We start from the raw sequence: 26,353 nt of genomic DNA, 5'->3' as shown, positions 1-26,353 counted from the left end.
AGTTGCCAGGGTTCCCATCCACCAGTGGCTGTTCTATATAAAGCATCTTTCAGTGTTCTTCACCCCCCTGCAAACTTTCTAACGTCCACTTAAATCCCATCTCTCCACTTTCTCTAACTCCGGTGCATCGACAGCAGCCCTGCTTTGTCCTTGGCACACACACCCTTGGATACCTGCAGGATCTTATTTTGCACCCCGTAAGCCAAAGTTTTCATCGCTCTTCCAGTCTGCCTCCAGAAAAACATTCATATGTGGCACAGTGTAAAAGCTGAGCTGCAAAAACAACACACACACAGCTCCCACAGGCTGCAGAGCGGGACCTCTCTGCAACCAGCACATGTGTCCCTGCAGCCCAGCAGCAGCCCAGCCCCACAGCTCCAGCTGTGATGTTGGGATTTGTACATCAACAGGGTTTTGAGCGAAATGCCCAGCTCGGGTACAGCTCCACAGGGCTTGGGGGTGTGCATGTGTGTGTATGTGTGTGTGTGTGTGTGTGTTTGTTTGTGATTTTGTGAATAGGGCTGCTTAGCACGTTGAGTCCTCCCCGCAGGGATGATGTGTTAGAGCGGATTGGCTCGCTATTCCCCCAAGGAAACATCTGCACATTCCAGACACATTTTGTAACGGGAGTGAAACCCATCCTTGAAGTGAAATTTTACAGCCTCCACAGCGCAAAATAACGATCGCTGGCAAGGACCAGTGGAAAAGTAATGTTTAAAATATTATTACAGGGAAGCGGCTGCCAGAGCCTCAAATTAATCATTTGAACGTGTCTCTGGAGCGGAGCGGTGCGTTATGTAACGCTCGTCCCGCTCCAGCCCGGAGCGCGGCTCCGATCCGGACCCATCCCGGTGCCCTGCTCCCCTTCCCTCACTGAGAGCAAACAGCCACTGTGCCCTGCCACGCTGCTGCCGGCCACGGGACCTGCGTTCCCTTCCACGGGGTCTCTCTCAAGAGATTTCAGTGGGGCCTGGGGGCCACATTTCCTCCAGGTGCCCCATTTCTTCTCGTGTTAAAGGAAAACCCAGGACAGGCAAGGACGAGGGGTGTTCCTCAGTCACCTCAGAAGAGCAGTGCTTGCCACAGCCTTCTACAGCAAAACAAGCACCAGAAGAGCCAAGGGAAGCTTGGCCACTTCCCACCATGGCCAGCAAAGGAGGGGAAGCTATGGGTCAGTTCATTAAACCCTTTGGGCACTGCAGCCAGCCAGGTCTGTTCCTGAGGGCCACAGGGTTGGTGACAGATCAGGGATGTTATCTGTACGGTGTCCTCTCCCTCGCCCCAAGCTGGGCAGTGATCTCTAACACACAGGATCCAAATATGATAAAAATGCATCTGATGTTCAACCAGAAAAAGAAAAAAGCCTCTAAAGGAAAGTGGGAACACAAACAGCAGAGGATGCAGACACATCTACGGGGGAGGAAGGAACAAAACGTTTGGCAGCCTGTACCAGCCACAGGAAGAGGAGTGAAATGAGTACCTAAGGGAATCTAGTCCTATGCTACCACAGAGAAAAGCCCTCAGGAAGGGGTATTCTTACAGCAGCAGCAAGGGCAAAGCTCTGTTATTCATCAGGTTGAAGGTACCACGAACACAGCCAGAAACTTCACTGATGAGGATTTCTCCATCTCTCCTGGTCAGTAGCTGCGTTGGGGGATCCACCCTTCTAGGTGATGAAGGCTCAGCCCAGCCTGTGCCAAATTTCACTGCCTCCCCCCAGGAACACAGCATGAACGTGGTGGGAGCTGTGAAGGCAGAAGACACGTGGGAACCAATGACTCGTTTCAGGGAATGCTGATGGGAAAATGGGAGATGAGGAGAGGTGTGTGAGAGCTGGCAAGTCAGATCGCCGTGGCATATGTGTCCACTGGCCCAAATCCAGGTGGCCCAGAGAAAGACCCAGATGGAACTGGGCTACAGTGACCAGTGTGTAACTGGGGTCCCCATCAGCTGCTGAGTCCAGCAGAAGGGTTGTGGGACTGCAGGATGACAGCTCCCAGATCTCTCCCATCTGAGCAAGCAACATAAGGCATCACATCTGAAATGTTGGCCAAGGTTTTAGGGTCGCAGCATCTCACATTGTGTGATTCTACTCCGGAGCGTTGCTGAAGTATCCACCAACATCAGCTATCCCAGTTGATAAAGCACCTCTCCTTTCTGTTCCTGGCACACCTCCACGCTCCCTGCATCCCTGGGTGTTACAACACTCCGGGTCTGAGGCTGGACAGACAGACAGACAGGCACACATACAGACAAACAGGTATTTTGCCCCCAGGTGGACTTTCTCATTCAAATACATTTTTTCCAACACTGAAACAGTCTGGACTGTTGTTTTAAATGCTGCACCATGTGTTTCATTACAGGACGCCGGCAGCAGTTCTGCCAGAGTTGCTGTGTCTATCGGCTAAATAAAACACTGTCAGAGAAGCTGCCTAAACGCACAGTTAACATTCAGTCTGCTGGGCAAGAACCACAGATTTAGGATCAGCCCCAGACAGTTCCTCTGTTTAAAGGGGAGAAAAAAGCAAACCTGCTTAATTCAGCAGCCTAAAGCAAATAGGGGGGGTGTGCAGACTGACCGGGGCAGAGGTGCTCTGCTGGCAGGTGGGTCTGTGCCTTGCATGGTCTCCGTGCACTGCAGCTCCTCATGAAGCTTGAGATAACAGTATTTCCATGATCCCCAGAGAGAAAGGGCTCCCAATCTACTTTGGCTGTAAAAATCTCTCTAGCACAAGGGCACCATAATTCAAAGACAAGTCTGTGAATCTCTACTGGAACAGAAATGCTCAAGGAATTTGTTAACCAGCAGCTTCGGCTGGTGTTATGTGCCACAAAGCACAGGGCATGGGAGAGATCCAGAGCCAGTCTGCTCTGCGACCGGGTGGACAGAGAAAAGGGGAATTATTTACACGATGCTGAAGGATGGGCCTTTCCTTAACCCTCTGCTCCTGTGCTGACACTGATACAAGCTCCTCCGTATTTTTCCAAATGTGGTTGTTTGGATTGGAGGGCTCTGCTCTTAATGCTTTTGGAGTATGTTCACTATAGACCCTTAAAAATCTTCCTTCTGAAAACAAAAACCAATTAGACCCCAATATAGACTTGCTGCTTCCAGTACAAAATGCATTTGCATGTTCCTGGCATTAATAATCCGTGCGATTGGGTTGCTTCCTTTTAGCATTAGAAAGTCTTCTGTGATGCAGTCAGACTATTTCTGCTCCAAAAATGCTGATATTCAGAGGCCCCAAAGTAGGTACAAAGGGAAACGAGCAGCTTGCTTGGGCCTCGGACGGGGCCTGAGCTCTGCAGCAGAGCTTCCCCTGCTAGAAGACCTTGTGAACAGGCAGGAGAAACAGCAACTGATTTGTCCCCTGTACACGATGTCCAGAATGTCCCTTTGCCACTGCAGTGAAAGAGCTGACAGTTCCTTGTGCTGCTGCAGCAAGAGGGGACATGGGCACCAGCACAGGCAGAATGGAAACCACACCATGCTGCTCCTCTCCCTGGCACTGCCTCCACTGCTGGGATCAGAGGGCTTACGGGCTGAAGAGTCCCTGCACCATCCTTATCCTCCATCACCTAACTGGTCCTGGTCTAGGTACAGCGCAGAGGCTTCAGCAGAGAGGGCTGACACACGCTCCACAGAAACTGCTCGGCCTTCCTTCCTGGGAATTGCAAGGAAAAGTGTGAAGATGGAAGTCTCCATTCTCTTGAGGCTCCTCCAGCAGCTGGGGCAGATCGATGACCCAGAAGCCATCAAGGGGACGTCTGTTCTGGTCACTGGCCATGTCTTCTGCTTCTTCAGTGGGCTGTCAGGCTCGGTGTCTGCAGACACTGCTGCTAGCATGGTGGAAGTCCCCATCAAGTCAGGCCATGTGCCAGGACTGGGTGCAGGTGATGGACATCTCTGGGTTTCTTCTGGACCATTGCACAGGAGCCTGCTCAGTGTCCTCCTCTGAGCCCAGCCTGGGTTTAGCCCTGTTTGCATCATTATCAGCTAAAGTCTGGGTTGCAGTCCTACCTCCCCAAGAGGAGATGGGCCTTTCCCTGCTTAACCCATCAAAACAGACAACAAATGTTCTTGCTGAGAAGGGCAAAGTCCAAAGCCACATGAAATAGGGGGAATTTTAGGACAAAAGGTATCAAGCAGTGATGGAACGAATTCAGCCCTGAAGCCAACAGACATAACCCAGGAATCAACTCATTTCCATGTGCTGTACATTAAAAGATGCAAACGTGCACAGGGCACAGGTGGCACAGCTGACATTAGCAGGGATACAGATGGACTAATACAAGCCCAAGGCTGCAGAAAAGAAAGGCTTGGATCTCACAGGATAAACAGGACTTTCACATCTAACTCTCTATCCATTCCTTGGAAAATTTAAAGTCCCGGTAGGAGAGAGCCAAAACTTTAACATGATCTGCCTGGGATGAATAACTGTCCACGCTTCTGCCAAATATTAATGGCTGATAAATCCACTGTGCAACATAACTGGAGGTACCGGGTGGAGACCAAAGGACAGATCCCTGGAAAGAGCTCTGGAAGAATGCTCCGCTCAAGTCATCAGCTTCTCCTGGAAAGATGCAGCTGACCCTGAGATAACCTACTTTAACACTGCTCCCCTCAGCTCAACTCTCCTCCTTGACACAAGCTGACCTCCACCTGTCCAGAGCAATGAAACCAATTTACCTCCGACCTCTGCCTCAGTCAAAGACCCTCCTGGGCTCATCTCTGTTGGCTGTAACACAGCTTCTGTGCTGCTTCACCACAGCCCACAAGACCTTCAGCAACTACAGGCGCTTCCTACTACCTGCTGCCTGGAAGGACTCATGCTGCAGCCGGAGTGGAGGAGCTGGGGCTGCATTCAAAAGCAGAAGCTGCATGCTGTGTAGGGAGAGCATCCACACTGCTTTGGGAAAGACACAGAGGGCCCTGATCCTTCGTGACTCACACAGCTTAGTGCCAGGCATCGTCCCCTGTCCTGGTGTATTCATTATCCATACGTGTACACAAGCCATAAATGCTCTCAGGTCAAGGACACATCACCTCTGGAGCATCTATTTCAACTCAGTCTGGGAGAAACAGGAGGAAATCCCAGCAGCCATTCAGTAGCCTGAGGACTGAGGCTCAGAGGTCCCAGCCTGCTTCCCTGAGGGCAGGTACCCCAACCACAGCGGGCGCAGGGTTGGTGCTGAACCCACATCCTATTTCTGCAGACCCTCGTCTCCAATCAGCTTTGGAAAAGGGATGTGTCCCCCTCACAGTGAACACAGAGTGGGGACCAGTTGCTCTGACTGTGCTGCAGGAATGGCAGAAAGGATAACTCCAGATTCACTCCAGACTACAGCCCATGTCAGTGACGTGGTGAAGGGATGATCCTGCGGTGTCTGCTCCCTTCTCCCACAGGACCAACACCTATAATCCTTTCTTAAAAGCATCGTTATGTGGAATAAACTGTCCAGGGGAAAAGAAAAAAAACAGCCTTGCAATTTTGCTAATCTTCCTAATGATTTAATATCTGCAAATGCTCCTGGGAGGTATTCCTTTCCTGATCGCATTAGAGGCTGTCATATTAAACATCTCACCACACTTCAGCATCCTACTGTGGATTCTTTTTTTTCTTACACAAAACCAATCTCTCTGGAGGCTGAGTAGGGGTTTTTGCTCTCACTGCCCTCCCCTGCCCCCCATTTTAAAAGACCTAATGCCTGCCTGGGGGATTCCAATAAGTCCTGGCACAGATCCTCCAAATAGTAGCAAAGCTAAACAGGGTATGACTGTTATTGCAGAGATCACTCACTGCCAGCACAAATACACAGACTGGACCATTCAACCTTTTACAGCAGGAAAGTCACGGACAGTTGATGATTCACAATCAGCATTTCTTCTTCTACTACAGCCACCTTCTTTCTTTAATTATTATTTCTTTCTGGCAAGCATCCCTACCCTGCAGCTTTGTGATGCTGTTCTCCCCTGATTTTTTAGCCGTATCAGCAAGAACAGGCAGGGGACATCCCAGAGCCCACAGGCTGGAGTCTGTATCTGCTCAAGGGGCCGTGTGGCACAGCCCTGGGGAGAAGTCCCGGGTGAAGGCCACTGTGGCTCAGCTAGCCAGGGTTAAGCATTCCCCTAGGTACAAGACCAGAACAAGGCCTGTGAAACACTCTTGCCCCCCTCAATACCTCAAAATAAGGCTGAAGTGGTTTCACAGGCTGTGTTTGGGCAGGTTCTGTGCCCAGGGGTGAACCTCGCCCACAACAGCCTATACCACTGGGATGAATAACTGTCCACACTTCTGCCACAGACTCTTCTTTCCATACAGAAAGCCAAGAGACGTTTGTTTCCCAGGTCAATACATACACAACGCACTTACATCATCAAACTGCCAGATACCTTACATCAGGGAGTGACACATTGGCTCAGAGGCTCAGCACCCCATGATGCTCCCCACTGCCCCCCTGGAAGGGATGCAAAGGGCTAATAAAAAAGACCTTTGTGAAACCAACTGTATCTAGAAAGTAACAAGAGCCCTGAACAAACAACACCTCCTTGATTGATTGTTAACATACTAACAAGAAAGCTATGAATAAGGTCTTTCAGTTTAGCAGAAGAAAGGAGGAAACCTTGTAGATAAGCAGAGCTTTGAGGAGGACACTTCCTAGATACACAGAAGAGGAATTCCTGCTGTAATTGAAAGCATGTGGAAGTTGGGCCATCCATTAATTTTAATGAACTGAAGAGTGTGATGGGATGAAGCTGCGACCCTTGAGGAAGACAAGGATGAGGAAGAGCACCCCTCGATTCAAATTAGTTGAGAAGTGGAAATACCATAGAAGGTCAAACCCCCAATTCCTGGAATAGCTATGAACATGTATTAGATTTCCCAGAAATGTGTTGAATACGTCTGCAATGCTTGTATACAAACAAGCTGCACCTACAGCTCGGTGTGCCTTAGGAGGAATGATCCCCTGTGCACCCAGCACTGCCATAAAGGATACCTGCTTAACAGTTACATCAGACTGACAATTACCACGTTTCAGCCTCACTGAACCAACCCAGCACGGAGCCCAGGTGCAGAGGCTCACAGGGAGCTGAGGGGACACACCAAGGTCTGCCCCAGTCTCTCCTCCCCTCCAGGTTCACATCGCTGCAGCAAAGGGGCTTTCCCCCAGGAACCGATTCTTGCTCTCAGAAATCTTCTCCTCATTATTCAGCTTAGACCTTTCCCAGTCCAGGTTATCTCCAAAGTTCCCAGGGATGGGTCCTCTGACAATTGACTCCCAACACCCTCAGCCACTGCACATCACACACGTGGCAAAGCAGGTACCATCAGAGCCCCAGCAGGGCCAGTGTCACTGGAGCAGAGACACACAGTTGCTTTTAAATCATTCACATCCCTTCCACTTCCCAGCTTTTTTTTTTCTACTGTAAACTAATCGATTTCGTTGTCCTTTCACTTTCTGTTGAGTAAAACATAAACCCAAAGCCCAGTCTCCTCCCTGCACAGTGCTACTCAAAGTGAAACACAGATGGTGCTGGTTGAGGAATCTTTGGGGAAACTGATGCTTCAGGTTCAGGCAACCGTCTTGGGCTACGTCTCAGTTGAATGATTAGATACAAAATTACCCTGTTCTTCATCAGCTGAAGATAAAAAACCACAAGGGTGATTGTGTAAGAGGGTGTTAGTGGTACATACAAACCACCAGTAAATTTGCCTTGTTTAAAATGGAAAGAAGAGCGTGTACCCAGGCAGTGCCAAGCCTGCTGAAATACAAAGGGTGGAGTGCCCCCCACAAGCAGAGGCGTGCAGCCCCCTCTCCTGAGCCATGCAGCAGGCAGAGTGGGCACCAGCATGCTCTGTGCCCTGCTAGCACCCATCCACTGCCTCTGCCCCCGGTACCGCAGACTGGAAGGGTACCAAGAGCAGGCTTGGTGCAGCAGGACACGTACATTCAGTCTGGTCCCTGCTTAGGCTCCATACGGAGACTCTGGAGGGTTTCAGTAAACATCCTGGTAATCTTTGGACACCACAGCAATGTTAAGAAGTATCACATTCATAAATCAGACCTTACATCAGCCCTGCTGGCAGGAAGAACATTTGCCCAGTTCTTGAGGCGCGCTGAGCCTCAGACCGCATCATCCTTTCTCAGGATTTATGGTAGTCGCGGAGTTAAGCTGCATCTTTGGTCTTATGTTAAATCTCCTCCTTGCCAAGGCTAAAAATTGCTCCGTGGTGTAATCACAAACTGAGGCAGTAAGAGCGAAATAACAAATTTCATTCCCATATTATAATAATAACAAGTTAGGTTTCCATAGCACCCCTCTTCCTCTCGGATCCAAAAGGACATCACCAACTGCACTCGCCGAAGCACACTCTGTGCACAGGGATTATGTAAACCCCTGCTGCAACACAGCCACTGCTCTTTCAGGGTGCGACCCAGCACTGGAGCAGAGTTTAAGACAGAAAGGAGAAGAGCCAGTGCAGGAGGAAAGGGATGCCATGGAGCAAGAACTCAATCCTCCATCACGCCGCTGCTGAGGAAAGGTAGAATATGATCCATGGTCTGCAGATCTGTCAGAGGAGAGAGGTGCTGCTTTCTGTGACAAGGCTAAGCCCAGAGCTCTCAAGGACAGTGACAAAAGCTGAAGCTCCCTCTCTTCAGCAGCAGCCAAGATTTGGGCAGCATGATGTGCTGTCCCCTGCTCAGGCTGCTGGCACCCTGTGCGTGCCCGCAAGGGCAGAGTTGCTGGGAACGTTGCTTTCCAGCACAAGGGGAAACTACAGCCCAGGCACCTGTGGTCAGAAAACGTCCTGGGTCACATGCAAAACCAGTCCCTTACTTGGCCAAGTCATGCTGGGACAGCTGCCCAGTCATGTCTATTCAAATAGCATCAACCTGCACCGCCTGTGCCCCTCTCTCTGCAAACAGAGGCTTAGTCTGGCTGGAAATGGTTCTGTGCTTGTCGGTGGGCTGAGGAAGACAAAGACCCCGAGGCTCTTCCCAAGAGGTGGTCTGTCCCATCTTATCCCCAAGAACACAGTCCAAGAGCTACTGATTCCCTCAAAATAAAGTAAAATCAGGAGCATGTAGTACAGCAGTGAGCGAGGAGGGATTTTATACGGGTGGGGGGACCAAGGTGCTCCCCAGCTTTGCACACATGGCTGATCCAGAGGCAGACTGAGCTACAGACAGCCGTTGCTCCATTTTCCCTTTCCAACATTTTCCACACTCTGCTGCCAAGAAAGCTCTGAGAGCTGCCTGCCATGTCTGGCAAAGGCTCCCTGCTGCAGAGCCCTCCCGGTCAGCTCACGGAGGGACCCTGCACCAGCACGGGCGGCTGACACAGCTCCATCCTCCCTCCTCACCAAGGGACCCAGGCTTTGGGGTATCCTAAAAGGAGAGACGTGGGGAGAGCAGACGTGATCTCCTGGGCTCAGATGCCCGAGAATGGATTCAATCTCTTCTTATTACATTCAGAGCCATCAAATATTATGACATTTCAGTGAATGTCATAAGCTGAAGTCCCAGCTCCTACATTAAGTATAATTTGAGTAAGTAAAAATTTGCATCTGATGTGTCCCTGTGTGTTTGGATTTTTTTTAATTTCCTGCTGTGGGAAACAGGAGGAGCAATAAAAACAAATCCTTGGAAACAAATTACAATTGCTTAATGGAGTTAAAAAAAAACAAAAGAGTCCCAATGCCTTCCCAGCCTGCTTGTGCCACAGCTACTACACACATGGCAGCTTACACACGTAAAAGAACAGGCTCCAAGTCCGGACTTCCTCACTTTTATGGGTTTAAATTGGATCCCACTAGGTGTTTAAGGCCATTGTTGAACTGCTAACACATTCTGCAGCATGACTAATACCAACCAGGTTATTTTTCATTCCCATTCGGCTTTTTTTCCTTTCTTCCTCCATCTGCCTGTCGTAGCAGCCAGGAGGGCAGAGCAGCGGGTGAGTGACAGACAGCGTGCTGGGTGTGCAAGGAGCAGGGAGAAGAACTCACAGCAAACCTGTGAGTGGAGAGGTGCAGGGACAAACCTGCTGCACCAAAAAGCCAGGGTCCAAAAGCAAGGAGCAAGTGTGACCTTCTCTCAGGTAAAGGGCAACCATGTCTGATGTGGCAGAAACAAAAGATGGAAGAGCTTGGGGGTTGCTGTTACAGAAGGTGAAGGAAGACAATGACTCCCCAACAAAGGAGGCTTCAGCCCCCAGCAATGAGCTTCAGGACCAATCCTGATTTAGCCAGGCTCTTCTGTATTTGCACCAATGCTCCTGAAAGGAGTATTTTGCCCTGTGCTTCCACGAGGTTGGTGAGTTTCTCCTCCTCCCCTGCTTTATTTTCTTTTCCCCTGACAAGAGATCAGCAGACTCTGGTTGACTGCAGGCACTTCACTGGCCAGAATCTGGCAGCAGAGACAGAGACAGGCCCAGGAAGAAGGCAGCAGGCAGTGGTTTATGAAACGCCCTGTGCAACCAACACTTTCCTCTACCAGGAAAAGTCTTTCGCAACTGGATGTCTCTGAACCATGGATTCGGGTGATTTCAGAGCTCTCCCTCCATGGCCTCTCCCCCTCCTTGCCAGTCTGTGGCTTCATCTTAATGGAGGAGGCGAACTGGGTTGGGAGCATCACTAACAGCACGGAAAGAAATGGGAGAGACTTCCCAAGAAGTGCAACCACCAAACCGGTTCCAGGAGGCCCTCCCTGCACAGCAGCAGCTCCCGGGGGATCCTGCAAACAGCATGCTCATCCTACTTGGGACCTTAAAGGTCTCAAAATAGGCCATGCAAGAAATTGCCAATAAATTAAATCCATGCTTTTCTTGTAGTAGTCTATCTTTCTGATGGGAAGATAGACCCAACCCAACAGCTGCTGGCTCCTAACTGGAGAACAGAGCTACAGCAAGATTTCCCCATCTAATGGCATCTGTACTTAGACAAGGCTTTCCTAGTTCAACACACCACCAAACACGCTTAGAAATGCTCCCTCTGCTCTGCCATTAACCATCCTGCCTAATGAGATTCCACGTGGGGAGTCCTGGTTACTTACAGTGAGCAATTAGGGGTTGTAGTTTCAAATTGGAAACAATCAGCTACACAAGCAATCCACCCATGTCCATGATGTGCAGACACCCCAGGGGCTGGCACAAGCCGTCATTCAAAGGCTCATGAGCTCTTTCGGCACAGGGAAGTCAGGATCTGTTGTCCCACCTATGTACTCCTAGCACGGGCTTACAGTACTGAGAACAACAACACTGAGACCTTTGCTATGAGACAAACCAGAATCAGGCTTCAAGTCACAGTATTTTTCCCCTGGAGTCCTGAGAAAGCCTGAGAAAAGCACTGTAAGATAACCCTGTTGGACATGCAGAGAAGGTGAGGCTGGAAGAATGGAAGGGAACTCTGAAATCAAAGCATGAGCTCCTGGAACATGCCCTTCCCATTAATGCTCCACAGTACTCAGCTTTGGGGAGACCCACTCAATAGAGCCTGAGGGTCCCTGTTATAGTCACACCTCATGGGTCTGGTCAGCACTCCCGAGGAAGACATTACATCGTGGGCACATCACATCCCCAACTCTGCAACCACTCTTTTCCCTGAAAACAAGGCAAAAGGCTCAGGGATACTTCTCAAGGTCTGAGAGGTGTTTGGGAAGTGAGTCAAGGAGGAAGGCAGACTCAGATTCCTGGATTGAAGAGTAGCTCCATCCAGCAAAGCATTCAGTTCAGCCTCTGCTTACCTACAGATAAAATGTGTACCTTGAAAGGGCAGAAATATCACACAATCCATCTGATCACACGATAAATCCTCTAAAACGGACCCTCAGGACTGCCTCTTTAGCAACCTCAAAGCCTGCATCAGCCTCACTTGAACCCTAACCAACTCCTCTATCTGGTTCCTGCATGATCCACTTCTACCCTAAGGAGGGAATGAGAAAATATACTCAGCCTCCCCGTAAGAGAAGTGGTGGGTTCCCTAAAGCTGTCTCCTGGAATCATGACATTAAATTATCATCTCTACTTTTCCCCTTCCCCTTCATTTTGCTGATTTTTTTCCCCCTCTGCATCTCCTTATTGAGAAGCTGAGATGCCTGCAAACGTCTCTTACATGGGACATCAGGCTCAAAACCCAGAAGGAAACAACATTTGGCCTTTTACGGTTTATTTTTAATCTCGAGATTTATGAGAGGTAGCTGACTCATGTTTGGCTCTTGTAAGTAATTGCATTCTTGCTATTTTATTAATTAAGATAAGTTTTCCCACTTCTGTCTGAGTTGTTGGTGATGCCATTGTGTGCTGCAAGAAAAATACAGACCTTTGCCTTGGCACTCAGGCCAGTGAAAGGCCAGAAGTTTCCTTCTTCAACCTCTGGCCCAAGCATCCAAAGCAAAAGGCACAGATACATCAAACTTCCCAGATACAACAGATTTCCCAGCACTGCTCAGCTCTACCAAGTTATTCAAGCATCCCCTGCCACAGGGGAGCTCCTCCCTTGCAAAAGACAAGGATTCCTACACACACCAGGGCTACTGTGACTCGTTCAGCATGATTTTGCTTCACATACCCCCATTTCCTCTTCAGCAATGCACAGAAAGGAAAAAAAAATTTAAAAAAATAACCAAGGAGTTTGTAGCTAAGGAATCCAGTGAATGATTAACTCCATCCTACCTATTACCCATTGCTCTCCATTCCCTCGTGCCTTGCAGACATCCCAGTTCCGGGTAGCAAAGCCACACCAGGATCTGATATCCCATTGGCTTTGCGTGCGGAGCGGTCAGGTGATGTGGATGGTTCTAGCTCTCAGTTAAAACACATTAAGGGCAGTAATGATTAATCCAGAACCCTGGCACAAATTCCTGATGACATGTTGTTCCTCTTGTCATACCAAATTTAACATAAATGGATCCTGCTTCCTGGGGGGTCACCATGGAGAACAATCTCCACACAGGCCTTCAGAGACAGGACCTCTGTGTACCAGGAGCAGGGGCTGGTGCAAGGACAGCTCTTTCCAAGGTAGCAAAAGCATATGATGCCCAGATGTTGCTCTCCACACTCTGAAATGCACCATATCTAAGCCAAGCTCTGCAAATGCAGCTCTGCCAGCCTGATGAGCGTGAGGCAGCTCAGACCAAGGGCAGCGACGCATGCGCACCCCCAGCACGTCACCTCGTGCTGCCAGGTCTTCACATAGGACTGGCCCCACGTGCAAGCCCACGTGTTTACCACACTCAGCTGCACCTCAGCAGACTGGGAGGGCTCAGTGCTGGGTTTGGACACAAACTCCCTGCATGACCTCAGGCACCTCCCTTACTCCCTACAGCACAAAGCTTCTCCAGCCTTACCCAGCCCAAACCCAGGAAGACTTCCTTTGCCTTTTGTCTATTTTTATGGCAAGATCCCGAGGATAAGGTCTGTAACTCAGTATGCTGTTGTGTACAGCACCCAGCACTGCACGGTCCCAATCCAGCCCGGGCCTTGCAGTACAACACACACAAAAACCAATCCCTAAAGCTTCAGGTCTTTTATGCAAGCCCACACAGACCATGGTACCACACAACAGAGATGCAGCTGAATCTCTGCATGTTGTACTGGGGCTTCTGGTACCTCTGTCCAACACCAGCACCTTCCCAGAACACTCAGGGCAAGGAGACACCAGCTAAAACTACATGGAGACCTACAATACATGGATTCCCAGCATCCCAAGACCCAGAAAGCTGTCCTTGCAGTATGAGAGACAAGGAATTTCATGACCTGCATGTACTGACAGCCAAGTGGGATTTAAGAGCAGCCCTTGCCTAGCTCACAGTGTACCTGAAAGCGCAGGTAGGAAGGATTAAAACACTCCTCTGCAGAAGCCAGGACCTGATGCTGCAACGCCACGACTCTCTGTCCACAGCCTGTGCAGAAGCGAGTCAACCAACACAACCCTCCCACCTTCTCCGATTCTGTTCGTCAGTTCAGTGACACAAATCTGACAGAACCCTCTCACTTGCCCCTGTGCTGATCCTCTGCCACCCATGTGGACACTGACTGTAAACTCTTCTCTTCCCCACAGATGGCCAACGATGGCTTCACTCCTGCCAGACAGCGAGCCAGCAAGGCTCAGGACCCCAAGAAGTTCGAAGAGACAAGTGTAAAAGCTGAGCTGCAGCCAGGAGAATTGGGACCCGTCCCTGCCACAGGGCTGTGTCTCATCCCAACAGTAGGCTCAAGCTCCTGCTGAGGGGTTTTTTGCTCTAGATTCAATAAAGAAAAGAAAGAAAAAAAGCAGCTGCTGCAGTGTGTTTCGTATTGCTGAGGACAGACCCGCTCCCTCTCTGGAAGGCCACGCTCCATGCTGCCGTGGCAGACACAGCCCCTCGTGCCCTGCACTGAGTTTGACTAGGCAGAGGATCAAGACATCCTCAAGCTCCAGGTCACAATCCCAAACGCACCCCTAAAGAGGGGGAAAGGGCCAGTCTCCTCTCTTTCTAATCAGCCCTCGTTAAACAAACAACTAACAGCGGGGATCTTGTAGCACACACCACAGCCAAGAGCTACCGACTGCCTGCTCCTGAACCCGCACCACGGCCGTGTCAGCACACCCAGGGCTGCAGGATTGAGGCAGGGCAGCCAGCTCAGCCCCACTGGGCACCCAGCCCAGGACACGGGGCAGCTCGTGGCACCCCTTCCCCACGGCTGCACACTGCTCACTGTCTCTGGGGAGGACACCACTCCCAGCCCTGCATCCCCGCATCCCAGGGAGCACACAGGGAGCACCCACGTTTCTCTCAGGAGTTGGGACCTGGCTGGAGTCAGCACCAGCTTCCCATTTGGGGCTGGGATGCATCTGGTTGGGAAAACTGATGGCACTGCCTTGAAACAAGGAGTCGAGTTGGGCAGAAAACAAAACCTCTTTTGCAGAGAGGTTAAAAGAAAAACAGGACAGCACGGTGAGGTCCCACTGGCTCTGGTGCCCGCCACACAGCACAAGGTTGAGTGTGTAAGTCAAAGGACAATGTCAAGAAGGGGTCAAAGCACAAGCAGGGGTGGGAAGGCAGGACCACAGTCACCACTAAGCCTGTCAGAACAAGCACACACGTGTGTTTTGCTGCTCTGCCCTTCACCTTGCTCAGACCAAAGCTCCAGCTTCCCGAGAGCTGGTACAGGGTAATGCTTTGCCGCCTTCTCATGAGAATGGCAGAGCACCAAGCAAGTAAGAATTAGAAATCCAGGGCATTTATCCAGCAGCCAAGCATTTAAGCCCTCCACAAGCATTTAATTCCTATAAATAACTGCTGCAATACTCCCGCGAGGCAAGGAAGCACCAGCCCCACCGCTCAGACAGGGGAGACTGAGTGCAGATGAATCAGTGACAGCCCAGCCCACACAACCAGGGTCAGAACTGAAAACAAAACCAACAAGCTTCGCTCTCCCTCGGTGTTCCAGCTGTTAGACAACACTGCCCCCAGTAGCTCGGCTTCCCTCCCAAGCCAAGGTATGTGCTTTGCTTCAAGGGGAGAAGGACACCGGGGAAGCAAGTCCTGGCTGTAACGCAGGCCCTGGAGCCACTGCAGAATTTAGCATCTTCCAGAAATGGGTGGAAAGCCAATAAACACACTGCCAGCTCCTCCTCCTCTCTGTGGGAATGAACAGGACTCGCGGTCAGCGTGCATGGGGGGAAAAGGGTGCTCCACGCCGCTCATCAGACCCACCACCAACAAGAGAAGAGGGTCTAGAGGAGGGCTGCATGCCCTCAAAGGTGCAGGGCTCTCCAGTGAGCATCTTTCCCAAGCAGACAGAGAGTGCATCTAGCACGTGGGAAGGTTTGTGTCCTGCAGGAGCAGAGATGTTGGGAGACGAATTTCCAAACATAGTCTCCTCTCCCAGTGCTCTCTGGAGTTATGGGATCAAGCTACAAGACTTGGACATGTCACAGCTAATCCACAGGAAGACAGGATGCAGCACTGGGCTTTGCTGGCTTGCCTGAGAGATGTGATTGGCGAGCTGCAGTTCACCCATTGAACGCTGCACACTCTAACCCACACCAGAAGGTAACGCTGCAGCCTGACCAGCTGCGCAACGTGGGTCATGACACTCAGCACACAGCAAATCCAAGGCAACACGACTTAAATCAGTGGCTCCATCAGAATCAATCCAAACGTGGAATCAGAAACTGAACTGCCCAAGGACAGGCAGTGTCACTGCTACCTCAACAGTTTACTTGGCTGGAAACACTGGAAAGACAGAATGCTTCTCAAGAAATGGCAAACTGCTGGATGCAAGGAGTGACAGCAGCACGGGCTGAGGGTCTGGTGGTTGGGCTACTGCAGTTATTGTGTGTTGTGTGAAACACAGATCCAAGAACCAGCGATGCTCCTGGCACTCCCTGCAAAAAATGGGGTGTGTCTTCTCTCTAAATTAAACCTCGGGAATTGTGTTGTGTCGGTCTAGCAGAGCCTCAAGCACCACCCAGACAGCCTAAGCTGTGTTCCCATGGTGCTGCCCCAGTATGAGCTATGCCCTCTAACAGCTTTCCTGCACAAAGGGGCAGCAGATTTCTTTTTCTTTTGGCCTTTTTTGCAAGTAAAGTCATTCCTTACTGCTGGTGTGAACCCAATCCACCACATCTATTAGCTACAGAGAATTCTCTCAATGAAACTGAACAACTACCCCTTGGCCTCTTCCAGCTTTCTTCCTACTACCTCAGCTTAGTGTCTACACTAAATTTTTGAGACTGATCCACACAATCAGAGGTTGCAAATCCAGGCAGAGATCAGTGCATAAAGCCAGTGATTTCATGTTTTCCCTCTGGAACAGTGTTCCCACACTCTTATAGAAACCTTTGATCTGCACAGATTTAATTCATTACTTATGAATCTCTGGCCAACGTCACTTTGCTCATTTCGATGGCTCTCTACTTGCAGCTGCCGTCTGTGTCCGGGTGGATAAGGAACCTTTTCTTTTTTGCCATGTAGTGAAGTAGCTGAAAAGGGACCCTGAGTGACAGCTTCCACCCCTTGTGCCTTCCCTAACTGTCCTCTTCTGGAAAATCACCCAGGTAGCGATACCAAGCCACCCTCTGCAACTGGGAGCCAGGGTATTTTCCAATGGAAACTCTTCTTCCAGGGAATCAGCCTACATCATATTCCAGATGAGTGCTTCGTTTTGTTCCAGGCAAGACATGAGAAAGTTTCTCTTTAATGGTGCTGGGCTGAGGTGCAAGGGCAGCTTCCTGACACAAATCACTGCACAGCCCGAGGGCATCACCTACAAATGGCAGCAGCTCTAACACCTCAAAGGCGAGTGCCCACACCCCCCAGTCATGCTTTAGGGATGGTTTGGACCACCTGCCAGCCTTGGGCTGTGTGCCTGCAGTGTCTGCACTGTGCCTCAGCTGTGGGACCCCACCACTGGTACAGCAATACCAAATAGTAAAGCTGCTGGTTGATCACTCTTTCCGTATCCAAACTCCTCCTTTTCCCAAACTCACTCTTTCCAGAAGGCTTTCCAATCCTTTTCATCTGGGGAGGGGTGAAACCCAAGTCCCTGCTGAGGGCCAGCTCCAGGCTCCAGGCAGCACACGCTGCCTGAGGGGGCTGGGGCAGAGCACGGGCCCTTTCACAAGGACTTCACAACGCTCCTGTTCAAGCATCCATCTGTGGGTGCAGGGCAAGATGCTGATCCAACAGCTCTGTCCCACTCCTCTTCCTGAAGAAGAAACACAGCTTAAACAGAGGTGTTGGAGGCAGCAACTCACATAACTAATGGGAGGGAATGTGGCTGCAACACTTCTTCTCTGAGACCCCCTACTCTGCACCTATGGTTTCCCTAGGAGAGGAAACGTGGCACACACCCCCTGTGCTGGGAGATGATTATTCTTATCACCTGCAGCCTGCCTGGTGCTGGCTGAAGACTTCTGATGGGTCTCCACTTGCAAACAGGACCCAGGCTCTGCATAAAGCCATTAAGCAACAGCACAGAAGCGACCCATGAGGCAAAACCTATGACCATCCCCATACCAACAGCGTGCCAGTCCCTGCTGCCAGCCAGATGCCAGGGTGCCGACACCAGGCTGCACGCAGGTGCTGACCAAGGAGCTGTGTGCATCCCCTCGAAGTGAAAGCTTGTGTGGCCAGCTCTCCCAACAGCTCCACAACCAACACACAGGCACAGGAGAGCCAAAAGCCCCGCAAGAGCCTCCTTGTGCACAGCCCTGGGCTGGCACACCATCCCACTGCTGGAAATGCAGCACGGGGCAGCATCAGCAGTGGAGGCAGGGACAGCAACATCTGGTTTTTCCAAGCCACACTTGGAGCGGCTGTGCTGTGTTCCTCCCCTAAAACATGACCAGCCCAGCTGTGAAGCAAGCAGATGAGCAGAGAAGTATAAAAATAGCCACTTCTGTAGTGCTCTTTCAAGCAACACAAGGCTGCCCTACAAAAATAAATACACAAAAAGGAACGCTCAAGGGAGGGGGGAAGGGGATGGGCTCTTTTGGAGGGACCCATGTGCTCTCATCGCTGAAACACCATGCAAGGACACATCCCCACGAGTCCCAGCTCTGTGGTCTCGGCACACTCCCACCGCTGGGCTGGAGGGACCGTACGCGGCTTCCACGGACGCGGTCCCTGATGGGACTAGGTACAGCTGCTTTCACCAACCTGACCTAAACCAAAATCAGCGTGCTCCACTCCACCTCCTTCCCCAGCCGCGGCTTTGAGAGAGAAACTAACAGCTTTGGCCAACACAATCCGTCTGGGCTCTCGCTTTCCCAGGCTTAGCTGTTCCTCGGGTTCCTCCCTCAGGAGGACTCAACCCACACCCCAGATCCTCTTTTAGCAGAGCCACTCCCACCTCTCCCTGACCATGAAGCATTTGCTGCAGCAGAACCTACTTAACCCATTCTCAGCAGGATCTGTGCCCAGTGACGGAGTAGGGAAAGGTGTTTACAGAATCCCAGTCGAGCCCCCACACCAAGGAGCGGAAGGGCAGGCTTCATGCTCTGTCTCAACTAAAGCTCCAGGGAAAACCACTCTTTTGCTTCTGGATCTGCACAAGTCCTCCCCCCAGCTCAAGGAGCCCAGCGCAGCACGGATGCTGCGGGAGCCAGGGCCGAGGTACTGCCAGGGGATGTTGCAATGGAGCTGTGAAGAGGCCACTGCTGGGGATATCAAGTGCCACGAGTGATGGCCATCCAAGGAGGTGGCACAGGCTCTGGCCAGGGCTACAAACTCCACCTTGGAAATCTCGGTTTCAAACCAGCAGCTGGACCTCAAGACTTCATCACAGACGTGCAAAATAAATGTGTTTCTTGATAGAAGGAGCTGTCTGTATAGGTGAGCAGAATGAAAGTTGTGCAGCTGTGAAGAAAAAAAAAAGGGGCATGGTCTGGTGTCCAGGTACAACCTGCAATGAATAGGAACGGGCTGGCTGAGTCCTGGCTTGGATCCAGAGCCCACGTCACTACAGATCATCCCGCAGGCTCGTCAAAAGCAAGAGCTGCCACCGAGCCTGTCCGCTGTCAGAGCGAGTACAGCCTTCTCCTGGTGATGCTCGAGAGCACGCGCCAGCACGGCGGCAGCAGGAAGAGCCCCATCGCCGCAGGGCAGCCCCTAGACCCCACGCTGGAGTTAGGCAGGGCCACCCAGTCAAGACCTGTGTACCACGACTGGAAAACACCGTAGGTGGGAGACGCATGACCACACAGTAAACACTGTCATCTCCTTCCACCCAGTACTGTTGCCTGCTGCACTCTCTGAACACAGGGTGCTAATCACACGAAAAGCCATGCTGAATTAAAGATGATGCTGCCAGGCCATCCACCACATCCGAAACTTCCATCTCTGATCTCAGCTTATTAAAAGTTTTCACTAGGATGGGAAGCCAAAGGGATGTACGTACTCATCCCTAACCTGAGGGGAACTATTTTTACTGTTAGACAGGCAGAAACAGCTGACTGAAGAATTCTGTGCTTTGATTATCTCTGTTTAAATCCAGCAGTAGCAAAAGGGATTCAAGCATTTGGGTGGGGGGAAGAAAGCAGCCAGAAAGCAAGGACAGAATCCATTCACAGGTCACAGTTCCCATAATACACCAGTAATGCTACAAATGGTCAACTTGCATGTTCTTGATGCTCTTCCTGATGATAGTTATCCCATAAAAAAATGGGAATGGCTGCAATCCCATGGCTTTTGCTTTTTGTGCTCTTTGCAAAGCAAGAGCTGATGTTACACTGTGATTTGACATTTTTAGAGATGCCAATGTAGCTTCGGTGTCTAAGCAAACAACAGGCCTTTGATGTGAAAAACAAGTTCTCTCTCTATTGCTAAGGCAGGGTAAGAAACAAGGGCTGGATGGGTCTGACCCGAATCCCCATCCTTCAGCAGAGCACGGGTGGCAGGAGCTGCAAGGGGAGTGTGGTCGGTAGGTCGGCAGTCACCACAACCTTCCACCCTTTAATACCGACCTCAGCAAAGCCTGGAGAGAAGGGTGGGCTGATGTGGGGTAGCACCCATTCCCCCACCCAGCAATAGCACCCTAAGTGCAGCCCGGGAGCAGAGCCGCCAACTTTCCACTGGGGAAGAGACAGAAAGGCCTAAGTTGTGCCATTGATGATGGAGGGGCTACTTCACAAGTGCAGTGTCCCCCACAGCCCTGTGTCCCCACACTGCCCGTGCACTCTCCTTGAGGTAAGAGCAAGCAGCTCTGTGCAGCTCCCAGCCCGCTCCACCCTGCCAGAGGGAAGCACACCTCTGCTCCTGAGCTGTACTCCCTCACCCCCCGCTGACCTTCTTACTCCCCTACTACAAATACAGAAATGTTTGGGGTCGTACAGGGTAAATAAGAGGCAAGATACAGACCTGCAATGATCAAAGGACAACAAAGCTTGAAGAAATGGAGAAAGGACTATGCAGAAATATGTTATGGGAACTGCAGTATGGAAACCACAGCATGACAAGAGATAAAACAAGGAATCCCATCGAATGGCAAAGAGGGAGAGAAGTGTTAACAAACTGTATGAGTCTGTCCCCTTCCTACCTTCTGATCCAGTGATTTTTCTTTCTAAAACCCCTCTTTGTGAGAGGAGGATGAAAGCAGCTGGGTGAAACATTGGAGAGACCTGGCAGGGTCTCCAGCAAGAGAAGAGCAGCATCGGTACCCACACTTTCAACTCAACAGGGACAAAGCCACACCTAGAAAGCCAACGCCAGTAAACTTCAAAATTGCCAGGAGGACAGAGAAAAATCAATGCAAATAGTAAATACACCAGGTATCAAAGGAACCCCAAGGGATGAGGTGAGCAGAGACACCATCCTCCTTTCTACTAACGTCCAGCAAGGGTCGTGAGCGTTCAAGCAGCAGGTCTGGTCTTCCCCCAGTGCCACAGGGCTCTGAGCAGTTTAGCTGTGGTTCCTCAACTCGTGGTTTTCTGTCGCTACCTGGGTTTGTAGGTTTGGCAGCACCGAATGGCAACTGGCAAACATTGAGTGACCATGGGCTGACATCAGGAAGTGAGACACCTTGGTGCTGCTCAGGATTATTTGATTGCAGTGTTTGCCATGGAGCAGGAACAAATTCCAACGCCACCTCTCTGGGAGATGCCTTTTCTTAGCTCCTAGGACATTTCTGCTGGTACACTTGCCAACACCACCAAGAAAAGGCAAAGTTTTGCTTTTAAAAAAGGGCGAGTCTCTCGCTTGTGGGAACACTGCTCAAAACTCCCCTGAAGCTGTGAGAATCACACAGAATCACAGAGTCACAAGGTTGGAAAAGACCTTTTAGTCCAACCATTCCTTCCCTATGCTAAACCATATCCCTGAGTACCTCATCTACCCTTTTTTTAAACACACCCAGGGATGGTGACTCAACCCCCTCCCTGGGCAGCCTGTTCTACATCCCAACCCAGACCTCCTGCTCGCGCTGTTGCCGTGATGGCATCGCACTTCGCTCACACCAGCGACCACGACGCCCTGACAGAGTCACACAGAACTGCCTCCTTGTTTGGTTCTTAAACTACAGCCACAGTTTACCTACGGGATTGGTCCCTTCCAGGGGCTGAATGAATCTCATTCGCAAAATATTTCTCTAGCACCTCATTTGGGCCTTTTTCCTCCTCCAAAATGTCTTACAAAAGAGAAGCAGAGCCCTGTTTTCGTCTTACCCGAACGGCACTCCAGGCTGTTTACATTTTTTCTAGGAACAGAAGTAAAGCTATTTTGCCTTTGTGCCCTGGACACCACCGTACAGACATGCTGCTGCTTGTGCTTTTACCTGACTCGGGTTTTAGCTTTAATTGGATTCCCTCCCCCCCCTCCAATAGCCCCAAAAAGCCCTCTGCTGCATCACGTAACAATACCAACATCTACCGATCCTTGCCAACTCTTGACATTTCAAGTATCATGGACTGTAGGGTCCCAAATCGTAAAATCTGTTTATTTTTAAAAGGTCTGCTTAGATAAAGTCACTGGCAAGGCAGCGTAACCCCAAGGCTCACTGGAAAAATGCAAACTGTGACCCCCCCCCCATCAAATCTGCAAAGCTTCTGCAGGAGCCTGGTGGTAGCAAAGCTCCTCTGATACTTCCACCTTCCCCTTTTTACCCGCCCACAGATAGTATTCCACGTTAATAATAGAAAAATAACCTAGTCTCACAAATCAAGGCTCTAATCTCCACTTCCAAAGCGCCACAATACTAAAGACACATCCGAAACAGTAAATATTTGCAAAGGAAAGTCAGAAAATTATTCTGAGGTTTATTTCCACTCCAGGAATGAAAGAAGCGATACTAGCTCATGAAAGACCTGAGTCTCAAAGCAGATGAGAACAAAACCCAGCAACCCTGGAAGCAGAGCGCTTGAAAAGGGATCGGATCAGAGCATTTCTCAGGCAGAGAAACTCAGAAGTGCAAATGCCGGCACTCGAAGTGTGCTGCTCTTGAAGCACGGGGTCTTTTATCTTGCACGCTGCAGATTATATGGGAAAAAAAAAGGCTTTGCTCTTGATTCCAGCCAGAACCCGACTGTGGGGATGGGAGGGGGGCTGATATTCCCATTCAGTCTGCCTGGAGACCACTTCCAGCTAGGTATGCAGTGCCTACAAGCTACAGAGCTTAGTTCCTTCATGATTCTTTGGATGGAGCAGTTTCTCCTGGGCTCCTGGTAACAGCGCTGCTGAAGTTGGCACGTGCCTTCAAAGTTGCTACGTCTGTAATGTCGGATACGAGAGGAATTCCTCTCCTAGGCCTTATTTCTAGAGCTAGAGGTACAGTATCGCACTGCTGAGTGTGACTGCTAGTGCACATGCTGCCGCAGCACCAGCAGGCTTCAGCGCTGGAGACTTTCTGAACTTGACCTTCTTAAGGGCTATTTTCCTTCCAGACTAATGAAAGGAGGGATGGCGAATCATTAAAAGCATTATTTACTTTATCTGTCAGTGCTCAATGAAGGCAACGTGGAAGGAACAGACACAATCGCTTGCGTAACTTCAGCGCCATGAGCCAGAGTCCTCCTCATCCCGACAGAAATGAATCTGTAAATCTTCCATGGCTGCACTGACGATGTAAGCACACACACACGTTCCTTCCCATCGTCAGGAGGTCAAGCAGGGCAGGCAGCTTCTCCCCAAAGGAAACCCGTGCGCCGCATCAGACTACTTGAGCGCATCTTACACCCGCCGTCGGAGTATTACCAGCACACTCTCCTTCAGCTGAGTCGTGACTGAGCACGCAGGACGATCTGCTGGCTGACAACGATGACTCTACAGCCTGAATTCCAGAGACAATCATCCCTCGGCGGAGCAGAGCTCTTCCCCTTACTGCTCGGCTCTCAGCAGTGCTGTAAACAAACGTTTCTCCATCGACATCGGAGGAAGATGTCAGTAACACTACCCTGCTGAATCGGTCCATCTGCTTCAGCAGATTCCCCCTTCCCACATTCCGGGCACTTTGTTTCGTTGACCTGCAAGAGCTTTATGTCCAACTTCAATTTGTCATCGCACAATACGATCTAATCCAAAACATTCGGGGAGCTTTTACAACTCAACACCTCTCAACAACAAGAATATAAACAGTCTCAAACACTTACTACCAAAATTAATAATCCTAGAAACACACTGCAATAACCCCGAATCCTTAAAAAGCCTAACGAAGGACTTATCATCACAGAAGGCTGCTCTACGGGTCACCAGAGAAGCGCTGGCACATCCCACCTCTGTCACAACGGCACATTCGGTCTCTGGAGCTGTAGATCCCCACATCTAACCCACAACGGATAACGCAACGTCAGAAACCCCTTAATAAAAACCAGTCTTTCCCAGTTAGGGACTTTCTGCAACAAACAATGGATAGTTTGTTTGGAGAAGCCTAAATGTATCTTGTAAGGAACTATTTAGACAACAATTTCTTGGATTTAGAGACGTGCACATTTTCCTGAAGTTACTCCAGATGCAGCTTGCAGACCTGCAACCCAACAGGACTTCACAACTTCGGTCGCCTCCCTCAATCTAAACTGACACTGAAAAGTGGCAACTCGGTGAAGAACATTCAAATGGAAAAGCAGACCCTTAACTTCATGGAATACCAGCAGAAATAAGTTCATGTGAGATTTTTCTGCTGTGCCGGGCCCCACGCCATCTCTCCTACATGAATCACTCGATGCTTTTGCCTCCTCAGGAACAGAAAAGGAAAACAAACTTGGTTCAAAAATAAATTTTAACCCCCCCCACTTTTCCCCCCAAGCCTGGGGGTTTTTTTGCATCATGCAGTAACTTTGTTTAAGCACATGGACCACCCCAGAGCCCCTCGAAGTAACAAACCTTCCTGACCGACTTTCCCCAAACAACAAAGTCAAGAGTGTGGACACCAACACAACTGTCACCCTGTCCGAGCACTTCCACGGAGAACTCCTTGATGGACAAACTCGTCAATCGGGTCCCTTGGATGTGCTGATAACAGCCCCGTGTCTCACCCCCACCCAAGCGCTCCCCTCCCAACCCCGCTCCCCTCCTGCCACCTCCCCCAGGAGCTGAACTCCCGGCACAAAACCTCCGGCACAGCAGCACCCACACCCCCCAGCTCGTTTTAACACCCCCAGGGTGTTGTGGTTATCCCCAAATACCCGCGTGGGTGCCTGCAATCCCGCACACGGGTGTACCGAGCGCGCCGACCCGCTCCCGGTGCGGAGCCCAGCGCATCCCCACGGCCGGGACCTCCGGGGCCGCCAACCCCGACGCGCTGGCCCTGACCCCAGCTCAGGCTACCGAACCCGAGCAGCGCTGCCAGGCCGGGCTCGCCTACCTCACATACCGAAGCCGTTTTCCCTTCGCTTGGGCCGCTTCTGCCCGCGCCTGGACACCTCCCCCGCCCCGCCGGTTCCCGGGAAACTTCGCGCCTCCGCGTTTGCCCCCGCCGTCCCGCGTCCCACCTCCGGCGTAGGAAATAACTCGAGGGCATACGGGACGGCTGGGCAGCCGAGACACCCCCCCCACCACCCCACCACCCCCGGCCCCGCGGTACTCACAGCGCCGTGGCGGCGGGAGGGATGCCGGTCCCCGGGCGCTCCATCCCGCGGGCTGAGCAATTGACGAGGCAGGCGGGGCCGGCGCAGGTACAGTCGGCGGCGCAGGGCTGGCATGCGGGGGCCGGGGGTGATCGGGCCGCCGCCAACCCCCCGCACAGCAGGGAGCAGAGCAGGCACCAGCCCGAGAGGGGCAGCCGCGCCGCGGGGACGCCATGTTTGCGCTGTGATCCAGTGTCTCCATTTCCAAAAGGCATCTCTCCCTACGGGCATGGCATGGCCCCGGCCCGCCGCTCCCCCGGCCGGCCGGCCGGGCCCGGCCGCGCCCCGCCCCGCTCCGCCGCTCCGCTCCGCGCCCCCTTCTTCTTCCTCCTCCTCCTCCTCCTCCTCCTCCTCCACCTCCTCCGCGCCGCCCGGCTCAGCGCCCGCCCGGCATGGCGGCCTCCCCCGCAGGGCTGGCGGTGCTCGCTGCTCGGCGGCGGCGCCCGGCCCGGCCCGCTGGGCTCCCGCTCGCCGCGCTGACAGCCCCGGCCCGGCGCCGCTCGGCTCTGCGCTCCGCCCGGGCCGCGGCCGCCGCCTCCCCGCTCCGCCTCCCGCCCGGCGGAAACCCGGCGCCGCTCCAGCCCCGCCGCCCGCCCGGGCCGCCCCCGCCGCGCGGCCGCCCCCCCCCGGACGGCCCCGGACAGAGGCGGCGGGGAAGGGAGGGCTCGGCTCCCGGGCACGGCGGCGCCGGCGGGGTCTCGGGACGGGCCCGGGGAACGCGGACCCTCTGCTCGGAGCGGGGGATCCCGGGAGCAGGGGGATCCCAGGAGCAGGGGAGGAGGGGGATCCGGGGAGCATGGGGATCCCGG

General features: G+C 51.8%; 1 protein-coding gene across 1 annotated transcript in view; it reads right to left on the bottom strand.

The window, feature by feature from the left end:
- The window catches only part of PKD1 (polycystin 1, transient receptor potential channel interacting), a gene marked incomplete at both ends in the record, with an annotated part of 90,660 nt that extends 64,901 nt beyond the window's left edge, over positions 1 to 25,759 (bottom strand). Inside the window, one exon of the mRNA XM_084271031.1 lies at positions 25,506 to 25,759. Coding sequence (XP_084127157.1) covers positions 25,506 to 25,759 — 254 coding nt within the window. The remainder of the gene's footprint in view (positions 1 to 25,505) is intronic.
- Positions 25,760 to 26,353: the final 594 nt, after the last annotated feature.

The sequence above is a fragment of the Gallinula chloropus genome (assembly GCF_964237585.1).
Source record: "Gallinula chloropus genome assembly, chromosome: 15".
Classification (NCBI taxonomy): Eukaryota; Metazoa; Chordata; class Aves; order Gruiformes; family Rallidae; genus Gallinula; species Gallinula chloropus.
The sequence above is the reverse complement of the archived record's forward strand: the minus strand, read 5'-3'. Positions and strand labels throughout refer to the sequence as shown.